The sequence below is a fragment of the Gracilinanus agilis genome, chromosome 2 (genome assembly GCF_016433145.1).
Source record: "Gracilinanus agilis isolate LMUSP501 chromosome 2, AgileGrace, whole genome shotgun sequence".
NCBI classification, from domain to species: Eukaryota; Metazoa; Chordata; class Mammalia; order Didelphimorphia; family Didelphidae; genus Gracilinanus; species Gracilinanus agilis.
The window spans coordinates 211,123,670-211,146,841 of NC_058131.1; the positions used below are offsets into that span (position 1 = coordinate 211,123,670).

Consider the following 23,172-nt stretch of genomic DNA (forward strand, 5'->3'; position numbering starts at 1 on the left):
TGTGACATGCTAAAATGATAACTTAGCATTTTTGAAGACTGTCAACAGTTCCCTGTGGTAAGGAGCCCTTGTTTCCAGAGACTGTGGCAGTCTGGACAAACCCAGCATCCAGCCCTGCCTTCCCCGGCAGCCCTTCCCAAGGGCCGCCAAACTAAGGGAGGAGAGCCCTCGAGGCTCCGGCCCTTTCCCCCCTGGCCTCAGTGGCAGATGGTTCTAGAATACACTCAGCTTTCACAAGGTGAACTAGGTTGCAATGTTTATTATACATTAAAATGTTTTTACACACAACACTTTCTGGTGCTAAGCTTATTGGTGGGCAAAACCTAGCATGCGGGCTTCTTTGTATAATCACTTCAGCAACAGTCATAATGCTGAACTGGTTTTTAGAAGTGCTTTGGGAAGCTTGGAAAATTTTACCCAGGCAGGGTTAAATGATCACTTTTTTAAATGGCTATTTCTTCTTTACAAAACTGGAAGGACGATTTATTCCTTAGTGGAGAAAAAATTCACATCCTGTTTCCTCCGGAATGCTGGGTTCCTGATGGTTCCTGTTACGTTCTGTCACACGAACGAAGTTCTCTTCTCCGCTAGCAGGAATTCATGATTTCTCAGATGTTAATACAGAGTCAAAAGCTGTGGCTAAAACTTTGCAAATAGCTTGTGCTTGTTCCTGTATTATGTAAAAGAGCAAAGGTGCAAAACGAATGTTACTAAAAGCAGCACTTTGGTTTTTAAAATATTTACTGACAGAACAGCCTAACGTGACCGTTCTGCCAAGGGTCTCAGACAGGCAGCTAACCCACCTCCAGCACTGTGCCAGCCCCCCGGGCAAGCTGGCCCAGGGGTTTCTTGGTTTGGATAGCCAGGACTTACCAGACTGTTACACTGATACACCCACAGACTGCATTCTTCAGAGCTCGCGTCTGTGGTCTTCAGCGCCAGCAAGCTTTTCCCTGCTCCTAGACCATCGTCGTAACACACCATGCGGATGATGAGATACAGAGCGTGTCTGTGTAAGACATCCTGGAGGAAGGAGGGGGGATCCAGGGTGAGGACACAGGCCTCTGGCCCGGCGGCCCTATGACAGCGGGCGCCTCTGCTGCTCTGCCTTCGGGATCTGCTTTAAACAGGGCCTGAATACATCACAGCTCTAACACGGGCTCTGGGGAAGCAAAGCAGCCCCATTTACCTCTACCGTCCCCCAAGTCTCCATGGATAATGCTTTCTCTGATGCTCTGAGTTAGTTTTGTTTTTTTAATTTAATTGGTATTTTTTTTTTTATGTCACACTTCACAATGTATCTCTCTGCTCACCTATTCTTATGGAGCTATCTTTTATTTGTTTATTTTTTAAGTGCTCACCTTCCATCTTGGAATCAGTTCCAAGGCAGAAGAGCGGGAAGGGCTGGGCAATTGGAGTAGAGTGACTTGCCTATGGCCAAAGAGCTAGGAAGTGTCCGAGGCCACATTTGAACCCAAAAGTTCTCATCTATGTTAGTTTTAACAAGCATCTCCCTTAGACCTACCAGAGCACTTTCCTGCACCTCTTTAATGCACTTCCAACACAGTAAAGTGACATTTGTTTGTTTTATCTCTTATTAGACTAAGCTCAAAAGGGCAGGGACTGGGCATTATCTAAACTAAGGAAACCAACATTTTCAAGTAGGAGAGCTTCCTTTGAACCAAAAGCAAACTTCACAGTCCTTGATCACTTAAAATCGTGCCATTTATTAGTTTCTAGCAATTCAGAAAGCACATGACAAAAAAATTACTAATTTGGTCACACTTTGCATTTTAACGACACTCTCCATAATAATACTATGCACGAACACATGCCTGTGTGAGGCTGTCAGTCAACAGAACGTATGGACTAAGGAAGGAATGAGCTCAGAAGGCTCGATAGCACATGGACCCAGAGATCCCTTCTAATGACTTCATGGAGGGGTGCATGACCCACAGACTGGGGAACACTTCCCAATTGCCAGGCAGAGTACTAGCCAGTTTACAAGTGCGCAACAAATGTTGGTTGAATGAATGATAGAGCATCTAAACCCAAGGTTTCTGGTAATTTGAGAATATTAAATCACTAATGATCTTTTTTCCTTTCAAATTAGATTTATATGACATGTTAAACTTACATATTGATCTGATGTTGACACTTTAATGCCATATTTAGAAACTCCCATAATAAACTCCTCTTCCAGAGGAACAAATGGTAACTTTCCATCTTGCTTTGAAGTCCAAAAGAAAAACAAAAACAAACAAAAAAAGTCAGCACCAAAGTTCTACATAAAAAATTCAATCAGAGCCTCTAAGTTTCACTTCCTCTATTCAATGCTTATGTGACTATCACAAAACAGTCTAATATCCAAATCCCAAAGATTTCAGGAAGTATGGTGACCTTGGGAGAATTTCCCATGCAGTAAAAGTCTTATTCCTTTCACAATCAAATGCCCTTGCTATACTTTTTTTCAGAGATTTGTGTGGAAAAAAAGTCTACATTCCCACATACTTCATATGTGGGGTTTATCTGCTTTGTTTTGTCTTTTTGCGAACCTTTTTAAATTACAATAGTGATTCATCCCCATGCAACCTGATGAATTTTATGGCTAATTAATTTTTTGATCTGGGGGAATGAAAAAACTTCCTAAAAATAACCGAAAGCCTATGATTACCAAATGAAATAATCAGGAAGTAGTGTCAAACTTTGCCTCGTGTCCATGAGTTATACAAATTCTTTAAATCATATCCAGTACATCAGATATATTCAGTTAAGCCAAAGCTATTTGGCTCTAAAGCTTTTATCTGAAAAAAAAAATGTTTTTTTTCCCCCAACTTAGTTTTTCAAACAAAAATTCACCAATTCTTTGTTTTACTTTTATCAGAAACAAGATAGTAAATTTTTATTTTAGCTTGGTTATCCCCCCACCAGAATTATTTAATTGGGGCAATATTTAATTGTATTTTCAATAATAATTGGATAGAATTCTCTTAGGCAATTTCAATAATAATCTTGGCATGCAGGTATCTTAAATAAAATAAGCATTTCCCTAAACCAGGGGTGGACTGCTTGACAACCAAAGTTACAGAAAAATTAAGCTAAGTCAAGTCATATCTACAGACTTCAAAGTTTCACAGAATCTACAAGTCCCCAGGAAGCTGCTAGGTTCCCAAAAAAGGAAATCTGATAGAAACTTTGACATCTTAATCACCAAAATTCTTCTGTGCTTTTAAATAACTTTGAAAAGTTTTTTTAAAGTTCTGTTATTAATGATATTTTAAGACACTATAGGAACAGGAAGGCTAGAAGAAAATTTTACATTGATATGAGCAATTTAGAATGTGTGCTTTAGTTTTTAGAATAATGAAAAATCCTGTTACATTATGTAGGTCATACTCTCAAGCTGGGGCCTTAATTATCCAGTTTTGGCAAATTGCTATATGAACGTCAGCCATTTCCTATAGTTATTGCCACAGCATTATTAGTGTTCTAAACTTAGTTTTGGGAAAATGACTTTTAGGGCAGATTAACCATTTCTACTACCATAACAAATCCAACTAATTTTAATCTCACAGAATTAACCATCATTACAACTTAAACTAACATATAAACTACATAATTTTAAAAAAAGAAATTATCAGCCCATTACCCATAATTAAAATTATTGGGGAACCTATATTATATAAAGTAAGTAGGTCAAAATGAAAATGAATGACTAAAGAAATCATCAGGTATAACTTTTCCTATTAAAATGAGATTGACTCAATTTCTGTAGATTACTTAAAAATATTTATTTTACCACTAGATGAAGATTTATTTTACCAGCTTAATCTTCCCCATTCACTTCAACTCACTGCTATGTCAATAATAACACTATGGCTAAGTTTTTAAGAAATGAGAACTATGATGATTTGTCAAGATTAATAATTTTATTTTTAATTACAAGTTTTAAAATAAACAAATGTTTATTTTCTCTTCTTCTACCCAACTGAAGAATAGAAAAGAAAAACAAAACTTATAAAAATATGCATAGTTAAGCCAAAAAAATCTCCACATTGACCATGTTGAGATTTATAATTTTACTGGAAAAAATAATCAGGTCAACAGAATTATTCTAACAGAATTTCTCAGAAGACCTTGGGAAAAAAATAAAACAACAAAATGAGGTTGGGTATGATGTTTTTTCTGTATCTTGTATGTTCTTTAGACCTCTTCATGTTTTAAACCCTGCCAAGCAAAGAATTGGAAACTAAGGGGATGTACCTCAATTGGGGAAAAGCTGAACAAATTGTAGATTTGTACATGACAGTGATGGAATACTATTGTGCTATAAGGAATGATAAGTAGGATGACTTCAGAAAGAGCTGGAAAGACCTACGTGAACTGATGCAGAGTGAAATGAGCAGAACCAGAACATTATGCACAGTAACTGCAATATTGTGGGACAATCAAATGTGACAGACTTTGTTACTAATAGCAATACCATGATTCAAGACAATTCTGAGGGACTTGTGAAAAAGAATGCTATCCACCTCCAGAGAAAGAACTATAAGAATAAAAATGCAGATGAATGCATATGATTTAGCACTTGTATATTTGGGTACATGATTTGGGGTTTTGGTTTTATAAGATTATTCATTTACAAAAATAAATAATGTTGAAATATGTTTTGCGTAGTAATACATGTATAATCCAGATTGAATTGCTTCTCATCTCCAGGAAGGAGGACAGAAGGGAGACAACATAGATCATATAACTTCAGAAAACTTATGTGGAAATTTATTAAAATAAAAAATCCAAATCAAAAATTAAATGAAAAAACACTGCCAAGTAGGTAATGCTCAACAAATATTAACTAATGATAATTTTTTTAAAAATTGCTGCAACCATAATTCAAAGATTAAGCCATGAGAACAGTGCCATCTAGTGGCCTAAGATGTTTCTGACCTTTCGAGAGTACTCTTCCCCATAGCTAAGAATTCCTTCTCTGACATGGGATAATAGCAAGGAGTTGACATGTCAAGACCACATTCACCACAAGTTCTGTCTCTTTACACACAACTTTTTTTTACCTGTGCCACATCTATGTAGTTTATTAGATCCAGTGGTCCTTCAAGACTTTTCCCATCACTGAGTTTTAGTTTCTCAATGGCACCAACATATTTTATTCGAAATTCTGCACAGGTATCAGAATTACTGTTGCTTTGCCCTATTAATTGAAAATTATGTCAGTTAATTTTTTGTATATTGCTGCCAAAATATGCACGATCAGTTAATTTTTTTTTAACCCTTACCTTATGTCTTAGAATCAGTACTATGTACTGGTTCCAAGGCAGAAGAGTGGTAAGGGTGGACAATGGGGGTTAAGTGACTTGCCCAGGGTCACACAGCTGGGAAGTGTCTGAGGTCACAATTGAACCCAGGACCTCCTGTCTCTAGGCCTGGCTCTCAATCCCCTGAGCCACCCAGCTGCCCCCAGATCAGTTAATTTTTCAAACGCATTTCAGCAATAAGACTTCAGCAGGGATGCTAATTCTAATCTCTTTCATTTCAGTCCCATTTCACCAGCTGCTTGCTAGACATTTCTACCTGGTTACCTTGTAACCATTTCAAATTCAACCCATCCAAAATATAACTCTGTATCTTCCCCTCGAGCCAGCCCCTCCTCCAAAGCCCCTGCTTTTATTGAGTATCCTTTCCAGTTACTGACGTTCACTCATTCTGTCATCCTTACTCATCCGTCTCATCAGTTTTATGTGCAAGATATCTCTTTTCTGATCCCTTCCTGCTCTCCTGTCCACATACATGATTTTCATCCCCTCTCACCTGGCCTATTGCTATTATAGTAGCTTCTGTCTCTGCTCCCAGTCTGTGTCTAGGTTTCTCCAATTCATCTTCCACAAATCTGGGGAAACAATCACAGACTTTTTTTTACCGGGTTACTCTCCTGCTCAAAAATCTTCTGTAGCACCTCTTGCCTCAGATAAAATACAAAGTCCTCTGCCTTGTATTTAAAGTCCTCTTTAACTGAGCTCTAGCATCTCTTTAAGACTTAATTTGGTGCTTCCCTTAAGGCATATTTTACTCGAGGCAAACTAGACTATGCTCTGAGCCTCACAGAGGACAAGAGGTCTGCTAAGCCCTTAGCACTACCTCTCAATCTTTACCTATATTCTAGATTTAATCCATCTTGAGCTTCATAGGCCCTTCATAAATATGTTAAATAAATCCATGCAGTGCATCACACTTGGTAGGCACTTAATAAATGTTTACTGAATAGAAAAAGAAATTCTCAGTTTCATTTTGCTCATCCCTTCCCAAACAAAAAGTAATTTGTTATCATAACTTCATAGGTTAGAAGAAAAAAACAGTTTCTTTAAATGTAATAGTAGACTTACCACTAAATCAATCTTTTTTTCAATTATTCTTTTGTTATCCTAAATAAAGATCACTATGAGGTAAATTAACTAAGTACTCAAAATATATCTTCCATTTCAAAATGAAGAAGGGAAAACTAATGAACTTTTAAAAGAGTGCCATATGGAGGGCGGGCAGGTGATTCAGTGGATTGAGAGCCAGTCAGGCCTACAGATGGGAGGTCCTAGGTTAAAATCTGGCCTCAGACACTTTCTAGTGACTCTGGGCAAATCACTTAACTCTCATTGCCTAATTCTTACCCCTCTTCTGTATTAGCACCAAAACACAGTATTGATTCTAAGACAGAAGGTGTGGGTTTTTAAAAAAAATAGTAGCAAATGGAAATAAGAGTCTTCTTTTACCACACCTTCTTTACTAAATTAATACAAATTTGTTTTCTTTGTTCAGAAACCACAGTGCCAAAGCAGATATTTTTCTGATATAGCAGGAAGTTAAATCTCTTAATAAGGTTGGATAGCAAAAGCAGTATAACCTTGAGCAAGCCACTTAATCTTTTTGTACCTCAGTTTCCTCCTTTGCAAAATAGATTTAAATCTAATAGATACATACAAATAGCTAGTTTCTATTTATAACTATTTAATTTCAATGGATTCACTGAACATTAAAATCTAATACTTTTGTGTTATACTTATGTTAAAAAAAAGTATAAAAATTTAAAAAACATTATAAAGAAAACTAGCTGATGGGAAACATGATGGTACTTAAGCTGGACAATATCCCTTCTCAATAGTTTTTCTTCTGGGAGCCAGACCCTTTATAGGTTCTACAGACAACAACCCTGATGGAAGAAGGACTCCAGAACAAATGAATGTACTTTTCTCAAGCATTCACTCAGAATTTATTTAGGAGACTGAGGGAGGAAAAAGCAAGAGAAAAATCAACCTTTTGACCCAACTTGTAACAGATTCTAAGAGGGGTTAGTAATTAATTTTTTTTCTCCTCTGATCTATGATATAAGTATTTTTGTGAGCCATAGGAAATAAGTCCTCCATCCTGAAAAATTGATGTAAGTGCTTCTTAAGCCTTTTGTGAACAACTGGACCAAAATGAAGGCTAACTGGCATGCTCAAATGAGGTAACTAAAAAAAATTAATCCCTTAGTAAAAGCAAGGAGGTCAGTGTCAGACACTGGACTGAAGAGTCCAGGAAAGGGAGAAAGAAATAAGAGGCAGCCACACTACTGATATGCCTGGAATGCCCTCGCTTTTCCCTTCTACCACAGAGAACCCCTTTTCCTTTAATATGCAGCTCAAATACCATCTACTGCAGAAAGCCCTTCTTGATCTTTTAAATGACCAGTGGCTTTCCCCCTTCCTGACTTTTCTTGGTGTTTTTTTATGGTATTGACCCTACTAGTATTTCCCAACCTTTCCCAACTTTTTTATCCATGGCACTTAGAGTGGGATTTTCTTCATCATTACCTCCAACCCTTTGACAGACTGTCAATCAATATTCCATGACATTATATATATGTATGTATATATATAGTTTCTTCCCTCTTATCTCTATCCCCAGTCAAAATTTGTGAGAAAGGGGGCAGCTGGGTAGCTCAGTGGAGTGAGAGCCAGGCCTAGAGAAGGGAGGTCCTAGGTTCAAATCTGGCCTCAGACACTTCCCAGCTGTGTGACCCTGGGCAAGTCACTTGACCCCCACTGCCCACCCTTACCACTTTTTCACCTAGGAGCCAATATACAGAAGTTAAGGGTTAAAAAAAAATTTTTTGTGTGTGAGAAAATCCAGGATTTCAATAAAAAACTCCACTGAGATCTGCTCTTATATTAATATAATTTTTTTTTCCTGAGTAGAATCTGAGTTCTGGAACTGGAAAGGACCTCCCAAATGATCTAAGTCCAATAAACCCCAACCCTCAGATTAGCCAATGAAGAAAAAGGCCAAGAGTGGTAAATAAATGCACATTTTCTGACATACCTGAGCTTTTGGTAGAGTCTGTATCTAGGCTGGCTACAGTACTTGATCTTGAAAGTCCACCAAGGCTAGAGTCTACAGACTGAGGAAATGAGGGGATTTTTTTTGGAGGGGGATGGGAAGTAAGTTGAGGAAAACACACAAAGAGCTAATTAATAATAAACATTTTCTTTAAATTATTGCAGCTAAATACATTTAAACTAACCTTTTCACTGGTTCCAGATAAAATTTTTTTAAATCAGGTCAATTAAGATGAACAATTTAACAAAATTCAAAGAATTCAGAAGACTCCAAATACTTATATAAATCTGCACGTACTTATTCTGTACATTAGAGAGATGTGTTTTTTGTCTCTACCAAAGTAATTTAAATGATAGAGACACTGCCAAATTAGATTAGTTTAACCAAAAGAGGGTCAACCACAATCTTCTATTTATCGAAATATTTCAAAACACTCAAATTGACAATTATCAATATATAAACACAAAACCCAAGCAACATATAAAATATTTTACTTTCCATATGGGTCAAATATATGAAAATATTTACCAAGGCTAATGTTGTATTTTTAAAATCTACCTTGTGGAATCCAGCTTTCAGCATACACTTAGGTAGCTATTTCTTTGGACATACTCCAATACTATAAATCCTCAATTCTCAATCTGTCCAGCCTCAAAATATATATTCCTGGGTCATAGTTGGCTATTACAAATGTCAAACTACCTTCTGAATTCAATTCCTATAAAGAGAGCTGGCCTCAGGTGTGCTTTTCTCCTTTCATTTCCCATTTTACAGGAGGAAAACTGAGCCTTGTTTCTATCTCCATAAAGAGAACAAGAAACAAGGAAACCTTTTCTTCCTCTTTTCTTTAGGAGAAAACACTGACATGAGGGCCTGGAGGCCTGCAGGGCTTCTTCCTTTTCTATTATTTTTGGATTACTGTCAAAGCAAAGCAAAGACTGCACAACATTCAGTTTTCAGTGGCATGGAAAAAGCTGGTGCTCCTCAAATGACTTTGGCAGCAGCTCACAAGAAAACCATGAGTGAGAGAACTGAAGAGAAGCACAGAATGGAATATGTAAACCTAATTCCCTCCTCCTTTTTTATTCCCTGCAATATAGTTATTTGTATTTATGTTTAATCTTGGGAGGGCAGGTGCCTACACAACTCTAGTACAGAGTTTTATCCTTGAGAGATGCCCACTAAAAACTTAAAAAGCAGCCACCTTAAAATTCGAAGGCTTTCATTTACACCAAATAGCTTCCTGATCAAGCTACTTTTTAGCAGATAAAAAAAAATGCAGACAATACAAGGCAGTTTTCTCTTGCTGTGTAAAATTTATTATGTACGTGATATTAAAAGAAACTTTAGCTATAACAGACCATTTTTCTCAAAACTTCATTTTCTGACTTAGCATATAATTTTAAATGAAAACAAGTAAAAGGTATCAATAACAGAAGGAAATTCTATTAAGCTTTCAAGCTTAACACAGGTAGACTTGCAATATATTCATGGTCAAAGTAGAAGAGGCTTTAAAAATACTAGGTTAGGAATTATGAGACCCAGAATGTAGTCTCTGTTATAAATATATTATCTGTGCAACTTTGGGCAAGTCAGAAAAATACAGAATGTCGAAAATGAGACCACTCTAACTAGAATGAAGAAACTGTAGATAGTTACAAATGGAAGAGATCTTAGAGGTCATAGTCCACCCCACCTCCAACCCCCTATTTTAGAGACGAGGAAACTGTAGCCCACAAGCAATATGACTTTTCCCAAGGTCACAAAGATGTTCAGTGGCAGAACCAGGATTTGAGTTTGGCTCGTCTGACTCACAAATCCAGTGCTATTTCCAATTCTCTTTGCTACTTCCTCTCCCTAAATTTAATTTTCTCTTTGGTAAAACAGGAAAACACAAGATGACCTTTGAGGCTGCTGTAAACACTGACATTCCATAATTCTTTTTACATATATTCTGTCTATGATCTGCCTTGCAATTCTGTCTAGTACATCTCTTTCTTTAACTTCTCCCTTTTCTATGTTTCAAAGCATTAGTAAGTCACTACAAATTATTTATTTAAAACACTGATGCCATTTCTTGTTGCATCATATTCAACTGGGAGGGGGGAGAGAAGAAGTGAAATCACTCCCCTCATTATAAAGAAAAATAACCAAATACAGACACTCTAATTGGTGACATGTCCAGCATTCCAGACCCCACTAGTGCCTTGCATCTTTGTGATGAGGAATTGATATGTTTCATCTGTATAGAGATTATTTGTATTATTCACTGTTTCATGGTTTTTATTCCTAGTTCTACTATTTGTGGGAAGAGGCCAAAAGCATCGATTTCTGCAGTACCCAAAGCATCAAGCACAGTGAAGAGTACTTAATAGATGCCCAATAGTTAACAGTTGCTTTACACTGTTCTTGCAATATAGTGACTGGAATGTAGGATATATTCTACTCCAGACTTTTCTGTGCTTTCATATAAACGGTTTTTACATGTCAGACTCCAGAAACCAAATAATTCTGGCTGGAGGGACAGCAGGACAGAGCAGGAGAGGGAATTAAGAAAGGTTTCATGGAGGAAGTGGAATTTGATTTGAGCTTTGAAGGACAGGTACAGGGTCAGTAGACAAAAATGCTGGAAGGTTTCTCTACTCCTAAATGCACATATCAAAAAATGCCTTCCTGAAACTAAGAATCCCTACAATAAGAATAATCTACTATCTTCCTCATAATTTGACTTTGGAAACATGCTGATATGTTTTATCCTCCTAACAACTGTAAGGTCCATGAGAACACGGTCCATGTCTTATTCACCTATATGTAGCTCTTAAATTCAGTTAAATTAAGCTCCATAAACAAAGAATAGAAATGAAGGGGCTTGCTCAGGATGATGTTCCCATTGACATAAATTAGATTTTGTAAAACAAAATCACGGGGTAACAGATCTAAATCCAGAAAGGACTGCACAGGCCACCAAATTTAAGCATCTCATTTTACAGATGAGGAAAAGGGAGGTCAAAAGAGAAGTTAAAGGGCTTGCCCAAGGGCCCAAATCCAGCCCTCTTTCCTCCACTCCACCACTCTGCCTATCTGAATTATTCCTTTGCCTTCTAATGTCATCTATGAATGTGAGATAATATATGCACATATTTAAATATGAATACTGACAAACATCTCTGTTACTGCTAGGACCTTGGGCTAGTCCTTTAACCTTGCTAGGTTTCAGTTTCCTCATCTGTAAAATGAAGGGGCTGAACTAGATGCCTTCTAAGGTCCCTTCTAGCTTTAAATCTATGATCTGATGTTATGTATGTTAGAATGTTTATTAAACTCCCTCTTGAGGAAATAGAATAATTCAAGAGATATCTCTAAAACTCAAGAGTACCTGCTCCTAGAGCCCTGTATGTAAAACTCCCCTCATTTTGGGAGGCATTCAAATTTGTAAGTACAGTGTTGAAGGGAGCTCCCATTGTTGTACAGGCAGTATCAGGAAACTCCCATCATAGCTGCGGAATGACAACTCTTCTACAACTTGGGGTCTAAAAAAGTTGCAAAGAAGCCTGAAAGGTTAACTGACCCCTAGAGGGAAAATATGAAACTTTTCAGCACTCATTGCAAAGGACTTGCTTAGACATTATAGTTGACTTATTTTAATAGCTTCAATGACTTGAGAAAATGAAAAATATAACAATCCAAAGTGGAATGAGATCCAATATTTAAAATAATAAAATGAAATATTAACACCATTTAAAAGAATATCATGCAATGGGCCTAGGGCAAATATTCTATGTGGATATTTGTTATTAAAACAAACAAATTAACTGGCTGCCTGGCCACTCAATTCTAAACTCCACCCCCCTTACCTTGCTCTTAGTACTGATTTCACTACTTTGGGAACTGCTACTACTGTGTCGCTTTTTGCCTTTTCGAAACATTTTTCACCATAGTTGGATCCAATAACCTCTCCTGAAAGAACAAAAATTGGTTACAACCAAATTAATGAAAAAGTGGCTTTAAACCACTTTTCCAAAAACCCTTATTCATGAAAGTTAAGTCAAACATGTGTATGTAGGGGAAAGGAAATAAAACAATTATTTCTGGCATCTGTGGTCCTAATTCTTTTTACTTGAAATTCAAAGGCCTAAAAACATTTACCCTTTACCACAGAACTTGGAAACTATTCCACTTTTTCTTTTTTAAGGAAAGCTAACTAACGACACATAACTCAATTTCCTCATTCAGGGGTTTTATTCTTTCTAAAATAAAGAAATTCAATTTCAGTCAAAGGCATATTACTTTTTCTAGTCAAGAGGAACTCATATTTAAGAAGTTACATTTATATTTGAATTTATAAATAAAGGGGGCAAGTCAATCTTCTTGCCACAAAATCATGGAACAAAAATGTAGTTTTAAACACATTTAAGGTTCCCCTGCTTTTTTTTTTTTTTTTTTTTTTTTTTAGGCAATGGGGGTCAAGTGACTTGCCCAGGGTCACACAGCTGGGAAGTGTCTGAGGTCAGATTTGGACCTAGGACCTCCTGTCTCTAGGCTTGGCTCTCAATCCACTGAGCTACCCAGCTGCCCCCTCCCTTGCTTTATAGAGAATGTTTTTTTTGTTGCCTGAGCATGTAACTAGTTATTTTAAAGAAACAACCTCCTTGATAAGGAAAAAGGGTAAGGGATTAAATAAGGAGGTGGTCAGTAGGAAACCATACTCCAGCTAAAAATCTCTTAGCCATAGGACAATGTTTACTCAAAAGTCAGTTCTAGTGTGGTATCAAGGAGACCTTAACTATCACCTAAAAGTATAAAAGCAAGTTTTTACAAAGTTGGAGGTAAAGGAGTCCCACTGTTCCCATTCGACTAGGACATTGTCATCTCTTCAACAAAAATCTTTCTTGTAGGGGCCTCAAAGCGGGGCTTCTATGTAATTAATTCAGTTGAAGATCAGAGATATCTTTAGGACTCAAAGGGAGATTCAGAAGTTTCTCTCAAAGAAAAAAATATTATGTTTACCATATTCAGCTGAAAAGTAAAACCTGATCATAAAATTAGTCCAAGAAACACATGCTAACATTTTTCTTCTCTTAAAAATCCATATTGTCAGTGAACTGAAAGAACCTTAGCAACTTTATGATCATATTTAGTTTACTATATGAACTTTCACAATCAGCTGTCTTTAACTTTCTCCAGATAGAAAATATAGGCTACCAATAACTATTTTCTCCCCCTACTTTAGCAAAATGGCATAAGGATGAAAGAGATAATATTCATGATATGTTCGTGATCACCTTATAAAAATGGTACTAAATTATCAGAGTACACAGTAATACCATCCTTCAAAACCTTCATATACCCTTAGAATTAATCAAAATGAAGATTACCTGGGTAAACCCTTTGACTACTCACCTGCAGTAGAGAAATGTTTTTCCTCATGAGAAAATAGGGCTTGAGACATGAGTTATTTTGTAGCTAAAGTTGATTTCATTTCATGAAGCTCTAACTAGTCAGGATTGATCCAGATTCTTACACTCTCTGTGGCAGAAACTGTATAAAAATAAAATGTTCAATTAAAAGTATTAGCAATTCTCATTCCAAATGGTTCAAAAGGAATATTATTGTTATGCCATGTTTGCTCCATACTAGGTTTCTCCAACTGGGCTTCTGAGTCTTGATAATAAAAGGAAAACTGATTAAAAAAAAAAAAAGGAACAAGGGTGAGGAAGCTAAAGGAATATGAAAGACTGTGTTAATTAACATGTTTGTAAAGTTTTTCTCCAGGCAACGAAAGGTTGGAATTCAGATAGAGCATTCATTAATGAACACAGGTTATCATACTGGCTCAAAATTATTTTGAGGTGCTGTACACACATTTAAACTTTTGTCAAATAAGCACAATACTAGTTATTTATTGTGTATCTTTCTGCCCTACCAGACTACCAACTCAATGAAGTCATAAACTGTTAATTTACTATTTCTATCTCCCTTCCACTGCTTAGCATAGCACTTTTCATATAAGAGGGCAATTTAAACATCTGTTGATATTAAAGTGAAGGGGCTAGGAGTTACTTAAAGTTTCAACAAGTATTTAAGTACATGCATAGTATTTGAGTACCTATATGTCAGGCATAAACTAGGAGTTTGATCTGCTTGAATAGGTTAAAGGCAGATTATGAAGGGCTTTAAATGCCAGAGGAGTTTGTATTTTATCCTAAAGGTAAAAGGGAGCCACAGGACCTTTTAAAGTAGAACGACATGATGTGCTTTTAGGAAAGTCACTTTGTTAACTCGGTTCCAAAAAGATGGACTGGACAGAGGAGAGACTTGAGGCAGGGAGACCAATTAATAAGAAGTATTTTCACTGGCTCCCCCAGTTCTTGAAACATTCTCCTTCTTCCTCTCTGCCATGTAGCTTTCCTGGTTTCTTTCAAACTAGCTAAAGACCCATCTTCTGTAAGAAGAATTTCCCAGTCCTCTGTAATCTCAGTGCTGTACCTTTGCAATTACCCCAATTTATTCTGTCTTTTGTTTGTACATAGCTATTTGCATGCTGCCTCTTCTATTAGATTATAAGCTATTTGACGGCAGAGACAGTTTTAGTTTGCCTCTTTGTATCCCCAGGCTTACAAAGTGCTTGGCACTTTGTATAAATGCTAGCTGACTTACAAAAGTCCAGATGAAAGGGAATGAGAGGCCCAGATCTAGAGCAGTGAGAAAGGAGAAGGGAAGAGATGAGAAAAGTTGTAGGGGTGAAAGGATTTGGCAACTGACTGGCCACAGAGGATGGCTGCAAGTTTTCAAATATATGAATCCTAAAAGGATGGTTATACCCTGGGCAGAAGTAGAGACATTGATTAAAAAAGAGAAAAATGAGAGAAAATGAGTTCTGTTACAAACACACTGGGTGTGAGGAGCCTATGGGACATACAAATGGAGAGGACTAACAGGCTTATGTTGATTTGAGATTATAATTCAAGAAACAGGCAAAGGCTTCACATGTGGATCTGGGTGTCAACTGCCTAGAGATGGGAGTGGACAAAACCACTAAGACAAGGTATGCAGAAAGAGTGGATAGATCAGGCTAGAACCCTAGAGTACAATCCCACAAAGGGGATAAAATAAGCATACAGCAAAGGATAATGAGAAGGATAGGCCAAACAAGTAGGAGAAAAGAGAAAGAGTAGCATATGGGAGAAGACAATTATTACACTAGCAATTCTGAATGACCTTACCTAAATGAACTGCAATTTTTAAGATTCTTTATGGTGCACCATGGTTCAGTGGAAAGTAAGTAGCATTTGACCACTGGGAACAGAAGCTAGCTCTGCTTTCTAACTTATCTACATGACCTTGAGAAAGTTATTTAATTTCTTTAGGCCTCAGTTTCCTCAAATGTAGAATAAGCTCAAATGATGAGCTAAAAAGGTTTCTTCTACCTCTAATTCTATAATTCTAAAACTATGACTCTATTCAATTACAATGAAAGGATTTCAACACAATTCAGCAAATATTTATCATATGCCCAAAGCATTACTGGGAATAAATTTTTTTTTTAAATCTCTACACTCAAGTTTACTTAACAGGAGGAATATACACAAATACCAAACAACAAAACAAGGCAGAATAATAGCTTAAATGTGGAAGGATACACAGAAAATCCAAAAAAGGTTGGGAGATATAAAGAAAATCCAAGAGATCACAACCAGTTGGGGAAAATCATTAGAGATACCATGATATTTATTAAGCATCTTTATCTGCTAGACATCATACTGAGGACGTGAATAGAAAAAAAAGAAAAGAAACAATCTTCAAATTTCAATTGAAACAAATTTGTAGGATGTGTATGATTTTAAGGAGGTGAGAGGCATTGAAGAAAATGGAGATAGTTAAAAACTAAGAGGCAGGGCAAAGTAAGGGGGTTGAAGGGATTAGTCAAGCCTAGAGTTCTTAAATTTTTTCTGTCATAAACACCTTTAGCAATTTGCTGAAGACTATGGATTTCGCAGACTAGTACTTTAAAATACTTAAAGCAAAAAGTATCTGACTACAAATGATGCCAATTATATTAAAAGGTAATCAGATTATTTAAAAAACAAGTTCACAGATCCCAGGTTAAGAAGAAAATTTAAATGTTGGGCTATAAAAGACTGGATGTAATTCAACAAGCAATGGGGTCTACTGCAGGTTTTTCAATGGAGAGTCAATTTGACAACTGTATTAAGCATCTACTACTGCTAGGTAATCTATGATTAATGAAGCATTATCTGTTCCTAGAGCTTTGCCCATTTATCCATTGTTTAATAGGAATTGCCATCATAAAATTTTACTAATTCCTTATACATCTTAGATGTCATTTGTTTCATAATTTAATCATACAGTTATATTTTTGTTATACTGAAATCTTTTATCTGAATTTAAAGATACAAGTCTATTTGTTGAATAATTTTTAAAAAGTCATACTTCTTCCACAATTGATAAGATACCTAGCTGAGCATAGACTATCGCTAGAATGCAGCGAAATATATGACATACTATATTGGTGAGAATAAATTAATTTCATATAAAGTTACTAATTCATTTTCTCCAGCTGCTTTTGCTATGTGATACTTAAATATTTCATTTTTATAAGTTTACTAAACAGTAATTTTACATGTACATTGGTTGAAAATATGGTATATCTTTTATTTCACTAATCTAATTATCTTTTGCTCAGATGATTCTGACTAATTACTGTTAGTGAAATGTTCTAGGACAGCTAGAGCAAGAGTGCCAGACCCTAATTCAGAAACACTCAACTTCCTGAGTACAAATCTGTCCTCTTACTAGCTATGTGAACCTGGGTTAGTACACTCAACTGTTTGTCTAAGAGGTCCTCATCCATAAAATGAATTGGAGAAAGAAGTGGCAAAACATTCCAGTATCTTTTCCAAGAAAATCACAAATAGGAGTTAGCCATGACTGAAAGAACTATAAAACAAGTGCTAGGCACTGGGGATACAAAAGAGAACAAATCCCTGCCCTTAAGGAGCAACTTACATGTACAACTTACATGACTTTATTATAGTGTCAGCAGCTTGATGCAAGAATGAAAAAATTTTCATGTCTGTTGCCCTCTGAATTTTGGTGTTTTTAAAGAATTAGGCAATGGCCTGAGAGACTTGTTAATAAATTTATACCAAAAAGTCCTTGAAAGGCTGAGATAACTTAACTCTATAGTCCTTCTGGCACCTATATTCCTTTCACTCCTCTATAGATTTGAGATGCTCTCCTTCCTTCCCATTAATCTTCCTCTATACCAGTGATTCCCAAAGTGGGCGCCACCACCCCCTGGTGGGTGCTGCAGGGATCCAGGGAAGGGGTAATGGCCACAGGTGCATTTATCTTTCCTATTAATTGCTATTAAAATTTAAAAAAATAATTTCCAGGGGGCTAAATAATATTTTTTCTGGAAAGGGGGTGGTAGGCCAAAAAAGTTTGGGAACCGCTGCTCTATACCAAACATTTCCCAAAGGTAAATAAGTCTTGTGGAAAGAGCACTGAAGTTGGCCTGTAGCTCAAATTCTAACCCTGACAATGCCTGCCTATGTAAACTCTGTGTTGAGGGCACCACCATCCCACTAGTCTCCTAATAAGACAGTCCTTGAGGAATTGTCTTTTGCCTCTTTGTGTATCCCCAGCTACAGTGCCTGCTGGCACATAGTAGGCACCTAATAAATGTTTCCTGTCTGTGTAACTAATCTTGGCATTATGCTGGCTACCTCCCTCTTCTGATTACCCCTAGATGTTACAGTTCTTCCAAAACCTAAAGCAAGGGGTTTAAGTTTTATTTCTGTATCTCTAGTGCTTAACACAATACTTGGCACACAGCAGGAACTTATTGTTCAGAGAATGCTGACCCGTAGGAACTAACACAGAGCAAACCTGAAGAGCAATTTATACAATAACAACAGTGTAAAGAATATTTTGAAAAACCTAAGAACTGATCTAAGCAACGACTGACTATAATTCCAGAAAACCCAAGACGAAGCATGCTACTTACCTCATAGCACTAAGGTGATGGACCAGAATAAGGTCCAGAATAAGACATGTTTCTGAACACAGGCAATATGGGAATTTGTTTTGCTTGCCAATGTATATTTGTTGCTACAAGAGTTTTGATTTTTTTTTCTTTTCTTTCTTTTCCAATGAGGGGGTTAGGAGATAAAATAGATGTTTAATTTAACTTAAAAAAATAATGCTTTTAGATTTGGTACAAATCACTTTGTCTCTCTGGGCCTGTTTCTAACTCAGGCAGCACTCAGAGGAGCCAGCTTGCCAAGAAGCTCTCAAGAGTAGATGGTTAAATTTTCAGTGTGATCATTTATACCTTGGAAATCTGCAAATACTACAAAGCAGGGCTTGATTTAGTGTTTTGTTGATTGTATGAACTTAAGAAAGCAATGGAGAAAATGTGGATGAGGCAAACTAAATTTTTTTTCAAAATGACAAGTTTTTATTAAAATGTTTTACATGAGGCACATATATTATGCAAAAGGAACTCTTCAGTGAAGCACTTTTCAAAGTAGCCCCATTTGTCATTGACCATCTATAGAGTAGAAACCGGCCATAAAGTAGGAGAGTTTTAGGCAGCTAGGTGGTGCAATGTATAGAATGCTGGGCCTGGAGTCAGGAAGACTCCTCTTCCGGAGTTCAAATCTATGCTCAGATCTTTACTAGCTGTGACCCTAGGCAAATCACTTCACCCAGTTTGCCTCAGGTTCCTTGATTTATAAAATGAGCTGGGGAAGCAAATCGCAAACCATGCTAGCATCTTTGTCAAGAAAACCCCAAATAGAGTCATAAAGAGTTGGAAACAACTGAACAACAACAGGAAGCTCCTTCATTGAAAACGCAATTGCTTGGAAAATATAGTTTCATCCCTTTTACACAACAATTTTCAGGGCCTCATCTTGACAGCAGTGACTAGGGGCTTGCTTCTGTTTACCTGATATAATAAGCACATGACAAATAGAGGGAAGACCATATACTAGAATCTCACCCTGGAAACTCATTTTAGAAATAGAAAAAAAGAGACAACCACTTTCTGTCTGCCAGTGAAGGACAAGTAGTCTAGAAATGATGTAAAAATAAATCAAAGAATTTATGTAGGCAGTAAGAGAACTGCAGTTAAGATAAAGCAACTGATACAGAGGACTTCTAGAAGATTGCCCCATATCAACCCTTGGCCTAAAAAGAAGCATTTTTAGGAAGTCTAGGAGGTTCCACATTTTCCATTTAGAAGCCAGAGTCTGCACTGATAGACAAAAGAGACTAAAGAGCAAAAATAGAGTTCAATAAATTCATACTCTTACATTTTATTACCTCTCAATCATGTAAACTTCAATCCTTTCATCTGGTTTTTACCTTTAATCATACTTCATCATTACCTCAGTCCAATTTTACTATTCATACTTTACTTTAAATTCCATAATGAAAAACAGAGAACAAAGGCAAACTATGAATATATTCCCTTACCTCTACCTCAGAAGGAAGCTACAAGGAACTGGAAGGAAGCTCTGATACCAAAAATTGATTTCTAGTAAGAAAGATCTATAGGGGCAGCTAGGTGGCTCAGTGGATGGAAAGTCAGGCCTGGGGAAGAGAGATCCTAGGTTCAAATCTAGCCTCAGATACTTCCCAGATGTGTGACTCTGGGAAAGTCACATAACTCCAATTGCCTAACCCTTACCACTCTTTTGCCTTGGAATCGACCCTTAGTATCCCTTCTAAGACAGAAGGTGAGTTAAAAAAAAATTCCATAGTGAGACTGACCTATAATAAAGTGACCTATGTAAATGCCCACCAGAAAAACTTGGAAATCAGAATAGGGTGAAATCCTCCATTGCTTAAATTGAAGGTTTCTCTAAACTTAGGAAGTGGCCACAACACTAGATATTAGTGACTTCAAATGGTTGTAAAGAAAGCTAGCCCAAGGTATCTTAATCTCAATGGTTAATCTGTGCTCCCCACCTCCAAGCAAGGACAATTCATTTTAAAATCTTTGTAGTCCCAGCTAGCACCATCCATGACAAGGCAGATATGTCAACATTTGTTACTGAAAGGAACTTTGTCCTCATCCACAAATATTTTCAAGGAGTGTATTCCCTGGATAACTAAAATTACCTAGCTTCAGAATAACAGGAAGTTTTCGCTAGATGGTACTTATGTAAACTATAGAATTATGCTGAATTGAGACTCATTTTTTAATATTTTTGTGTGTCAAAAAAATTACATTCTCTCTGAAGAATCAGAAGCAGAACCCCACCTTAGCATATGCATCCTTCATTTTTTTTTTTAAAACCCTTACCTTCTGTCTTGGAGCCAGAGTGGTAAGAGCTAGGCAATGGGGATCAAGTGACTTGCCCAGTGTCACACGGCTAGGAACTGTCTGAGGTCAGATTTGAACCAGGGCCTCCAGTCTCAAGACCTGGCTTTCAATTCACTGAGCCACCCAGCAGCCCCCATATGCATCCTTCAGAAAACCAAAGATGCTTTCATATGAATGGCTGTGATTTATTCCATTTTTCACCCCAAATAATGTGCAGAAAAATTCACACTACAGAATAAATCTTAAGGGGCAACATTTCAGTGAAAGATTTATTTCAGTGTCTAAAACCTGAGTACTTATCTACATGAAAGGAAAACAAAAAAACAATCTAATGGCCCGAGTAGTTTTTGCTGAATTCCACTGTAAAGTGCAGTTTAATTTGTTTGACAAAATTTGCATGTATTCTGGACAATTTTTGCATGTACTATAACAAAACATTTTTGTTATGCATGATTCATTTCAGTGTCTAAAACCTGAGTTCTTATCTGCATGAAAGGTAAAATAAAAAACAATTTAAAGGCCTGAGTAGTTTTCACTCACTTCCAGTATAAAGTGCAGTTTAACTTGCTTAATAAAGACCTGCATGTGTCCTAAACAATTTTGCATGTAAAATGACATTTCTAAATACATTATAGTTCATTAATGATTCATTTCAGTGTCTAAAGCCTAAACATTCACCTACGCAAAATGAAAACAAAAAGCTAATCTGCCGTTTTAAGCGGTTTTTACTCAGTTCAATGTAAAATGCAGTTTATTTTACTTGAGAACACCTGCCTATGTCCTGGACAATTTTGCATGTAATAGAATATTGCAGAATATATTTTCCTTGTGAAAAAGTGTAATTTGTTGCCTATCAATTCCAGCCATCTAACTTTTAAAAAAAGTTTTTATTTTGCAATAACGTGAGATGAGTGACATATCATTGACCTCACAAACTACGATGGTAGGAGGAACATGTCTCCTTCAATGAAGCATTTTAAGCAGTTTCCTGCATCTTTGCCTAGTCATAAATGCACTCTGTACCTATTTCTTTATTCTACCTATTATCAAAAAGGGTCGTTCCCTTCAGTCTAGTTTGCCTTCCAACCACTGGCGCGAGCCTTCATTCCAGGCAACATAGACGAAGAGAGCAAGTACCAGGTGAACAGCCCCAACAGCAACAATAGCGGCATAGAAATAGCTGTCTGGTTTAGACATTCCCAAAGTTCCCTCAAACACATAGGACTTGGAAGAGAAATATAATCCAAGGGGCAAAGTGATCATTAAAGCCGTGAAAACCAGAAGAGTCTTCAGCGTCTTGGTCAACGAGCCGTTATACCTCCGCTCGCTGAGCAGCGTGGACTTCTCAAGCGGTTCCATCTCGGCCTGAGCTGGGGGGAGGGGCAGGCCCACAATGACCATAACCGTGACTGGCTGCTCTCCGGATCACCGGCTCACGCGCGGGCTCCACCCAGGCTGCGGAGGAAAGCGAAGTGAAGTTCTCGGCGCGGGTGGCCGTCAGTGCAGACTAAAGCGAGCTGTACACACAGTCCCTCCCCCAAGCCGATTGTTAAATAATGACGGTCACATTCCAGATGAGACCCTAACAAAGGACAATTAGCTTGTTTCCTCAGTGTTTTCATACCCTGGCAGCATATAGCTCCTTCCCTACGGGTACTCCCGCCTTGCCCGGGGCCGTGCCGTCCTAGACCCTGCCTAACATCCTACGCCGAGGGAAGTAGCTACGACGAAAGCTCAGAATTGGAAGGAAAAGACACGCGGATGCAGGGCTCGAATGCCAACGCGGCTACTTACATGCAAAGAGGTCTCTTCCTCTCCCAGAGCCTCAGTTTCCTGATCTGCAAAAACGAGAGAGTTGGGCAGCCTGCTATCGAGAGTTCTCTCCCAGTTCCGAGCCGCACAGCCACCGCCCAGATCCACAGAGCAGCAGGGCGGCGCCCATTCTCGGCATCCGCCCCCGAGTCCTCACCTCCCCCCACCCTCCACCAAGCCCCTGGTCGTTGTGGCAACCGGAGGCCTACCTCTCCCTCGGCCTCCCACACCTGGAGGCAAGCTAAGTCAAGGTTCTAACCCAGCAGAAGTTGGCACGTGGCTGCAAAGAGGGGCGCGGGAAACAGAGGCTCACGCTCACGAGCGAATCGGGAAACTGAGGAAAGAAAGAAGGAGCAGGGTGGGATGGGGGGCGGGGGAGAGGTCCTCACCTCACAGCCACCAGACTAGGAAGGGAAGAGCGGAGGGTCCGGGCTGGAAATGTTTTCAATCCTTTGGAAAATCGGCCTTCTCCCGCCGCGAAGCCAGAGGGAGCCCCTCCCACTCCGCCACCAGATTTTTTTTCTTTCGCTTTCCTTCCTTCCTTCCTTCCTCCCTGCCCCCCAACCCCTCCGCCAAGATTCCGTCACTATTCCCACCCCGCAGGCGCAGAATGCCTA

General features: G+C 37.9%; 2 protein-coding genes across 6 annotated transcripts; both read right to left on the bottom strand.

Annotated features, from left to right (window-relative positions):
* Positions 1–244: 244 nt before the first annotated feature.
* Positions 245–23,150, bottom strand: ITGB1BP1 (integrin subunit beta 1 binding protein 1). 5 transcript variants are annotated; one of them, XM_044663624.1, is made up of 9 exons: positions 22,945–23,150; positions 22,538–22,581; positions 13,786–13,923; positions 12,240–12,342; positions 8,368–8,446; positions 5,073–5,209; positions 2,138–2,230; positions 874–1,023; positions 245–670 (listed from the first exon to the last, which is right to left on the bottom strand). In XM_044663624.1, the coding sequence occupies exons 4-9, from the start codon at positions 12,309–12,311 to the stop codon at positions 599–601; spliced, it is 603 nt and encodes a 200-aa protein (XP_044519559.1). In that variant the 5' UTR covers positions 12,312–12,342; positions 13,786–13,923; positions 22,538–22,581; positions 22,945–23,150; the 3' UTR covers positions 245–598. The 5 variants fall into 5 exon arrangements, with proteins under 5 accessions (XP_044519559.1, XP_044519558.1, XP_044519561.1 ...); XM_044663623.1 differs by lacking the exon at positions 22,538–22,581; XM_044663626.1 differs by lacking the exons at positions 12,240–12,342; positions 22,538–22,581.
* On the bottom strand, positions 21,809–22,102 carry LOC123233479 (vacuolar ATPase assembly integral membrane protein VMA21-like). Its single transcript, XM_044659573.1, has one exon. It carries the CDS (start codon positions 22,100–22,102, stop codon positions 21,809–21,811), a length of 294 nt encoding a protein of 97 aa, XP_044515508.1.
* Positions 23,151–23,172: the final 22 nt, after the last annotated feature.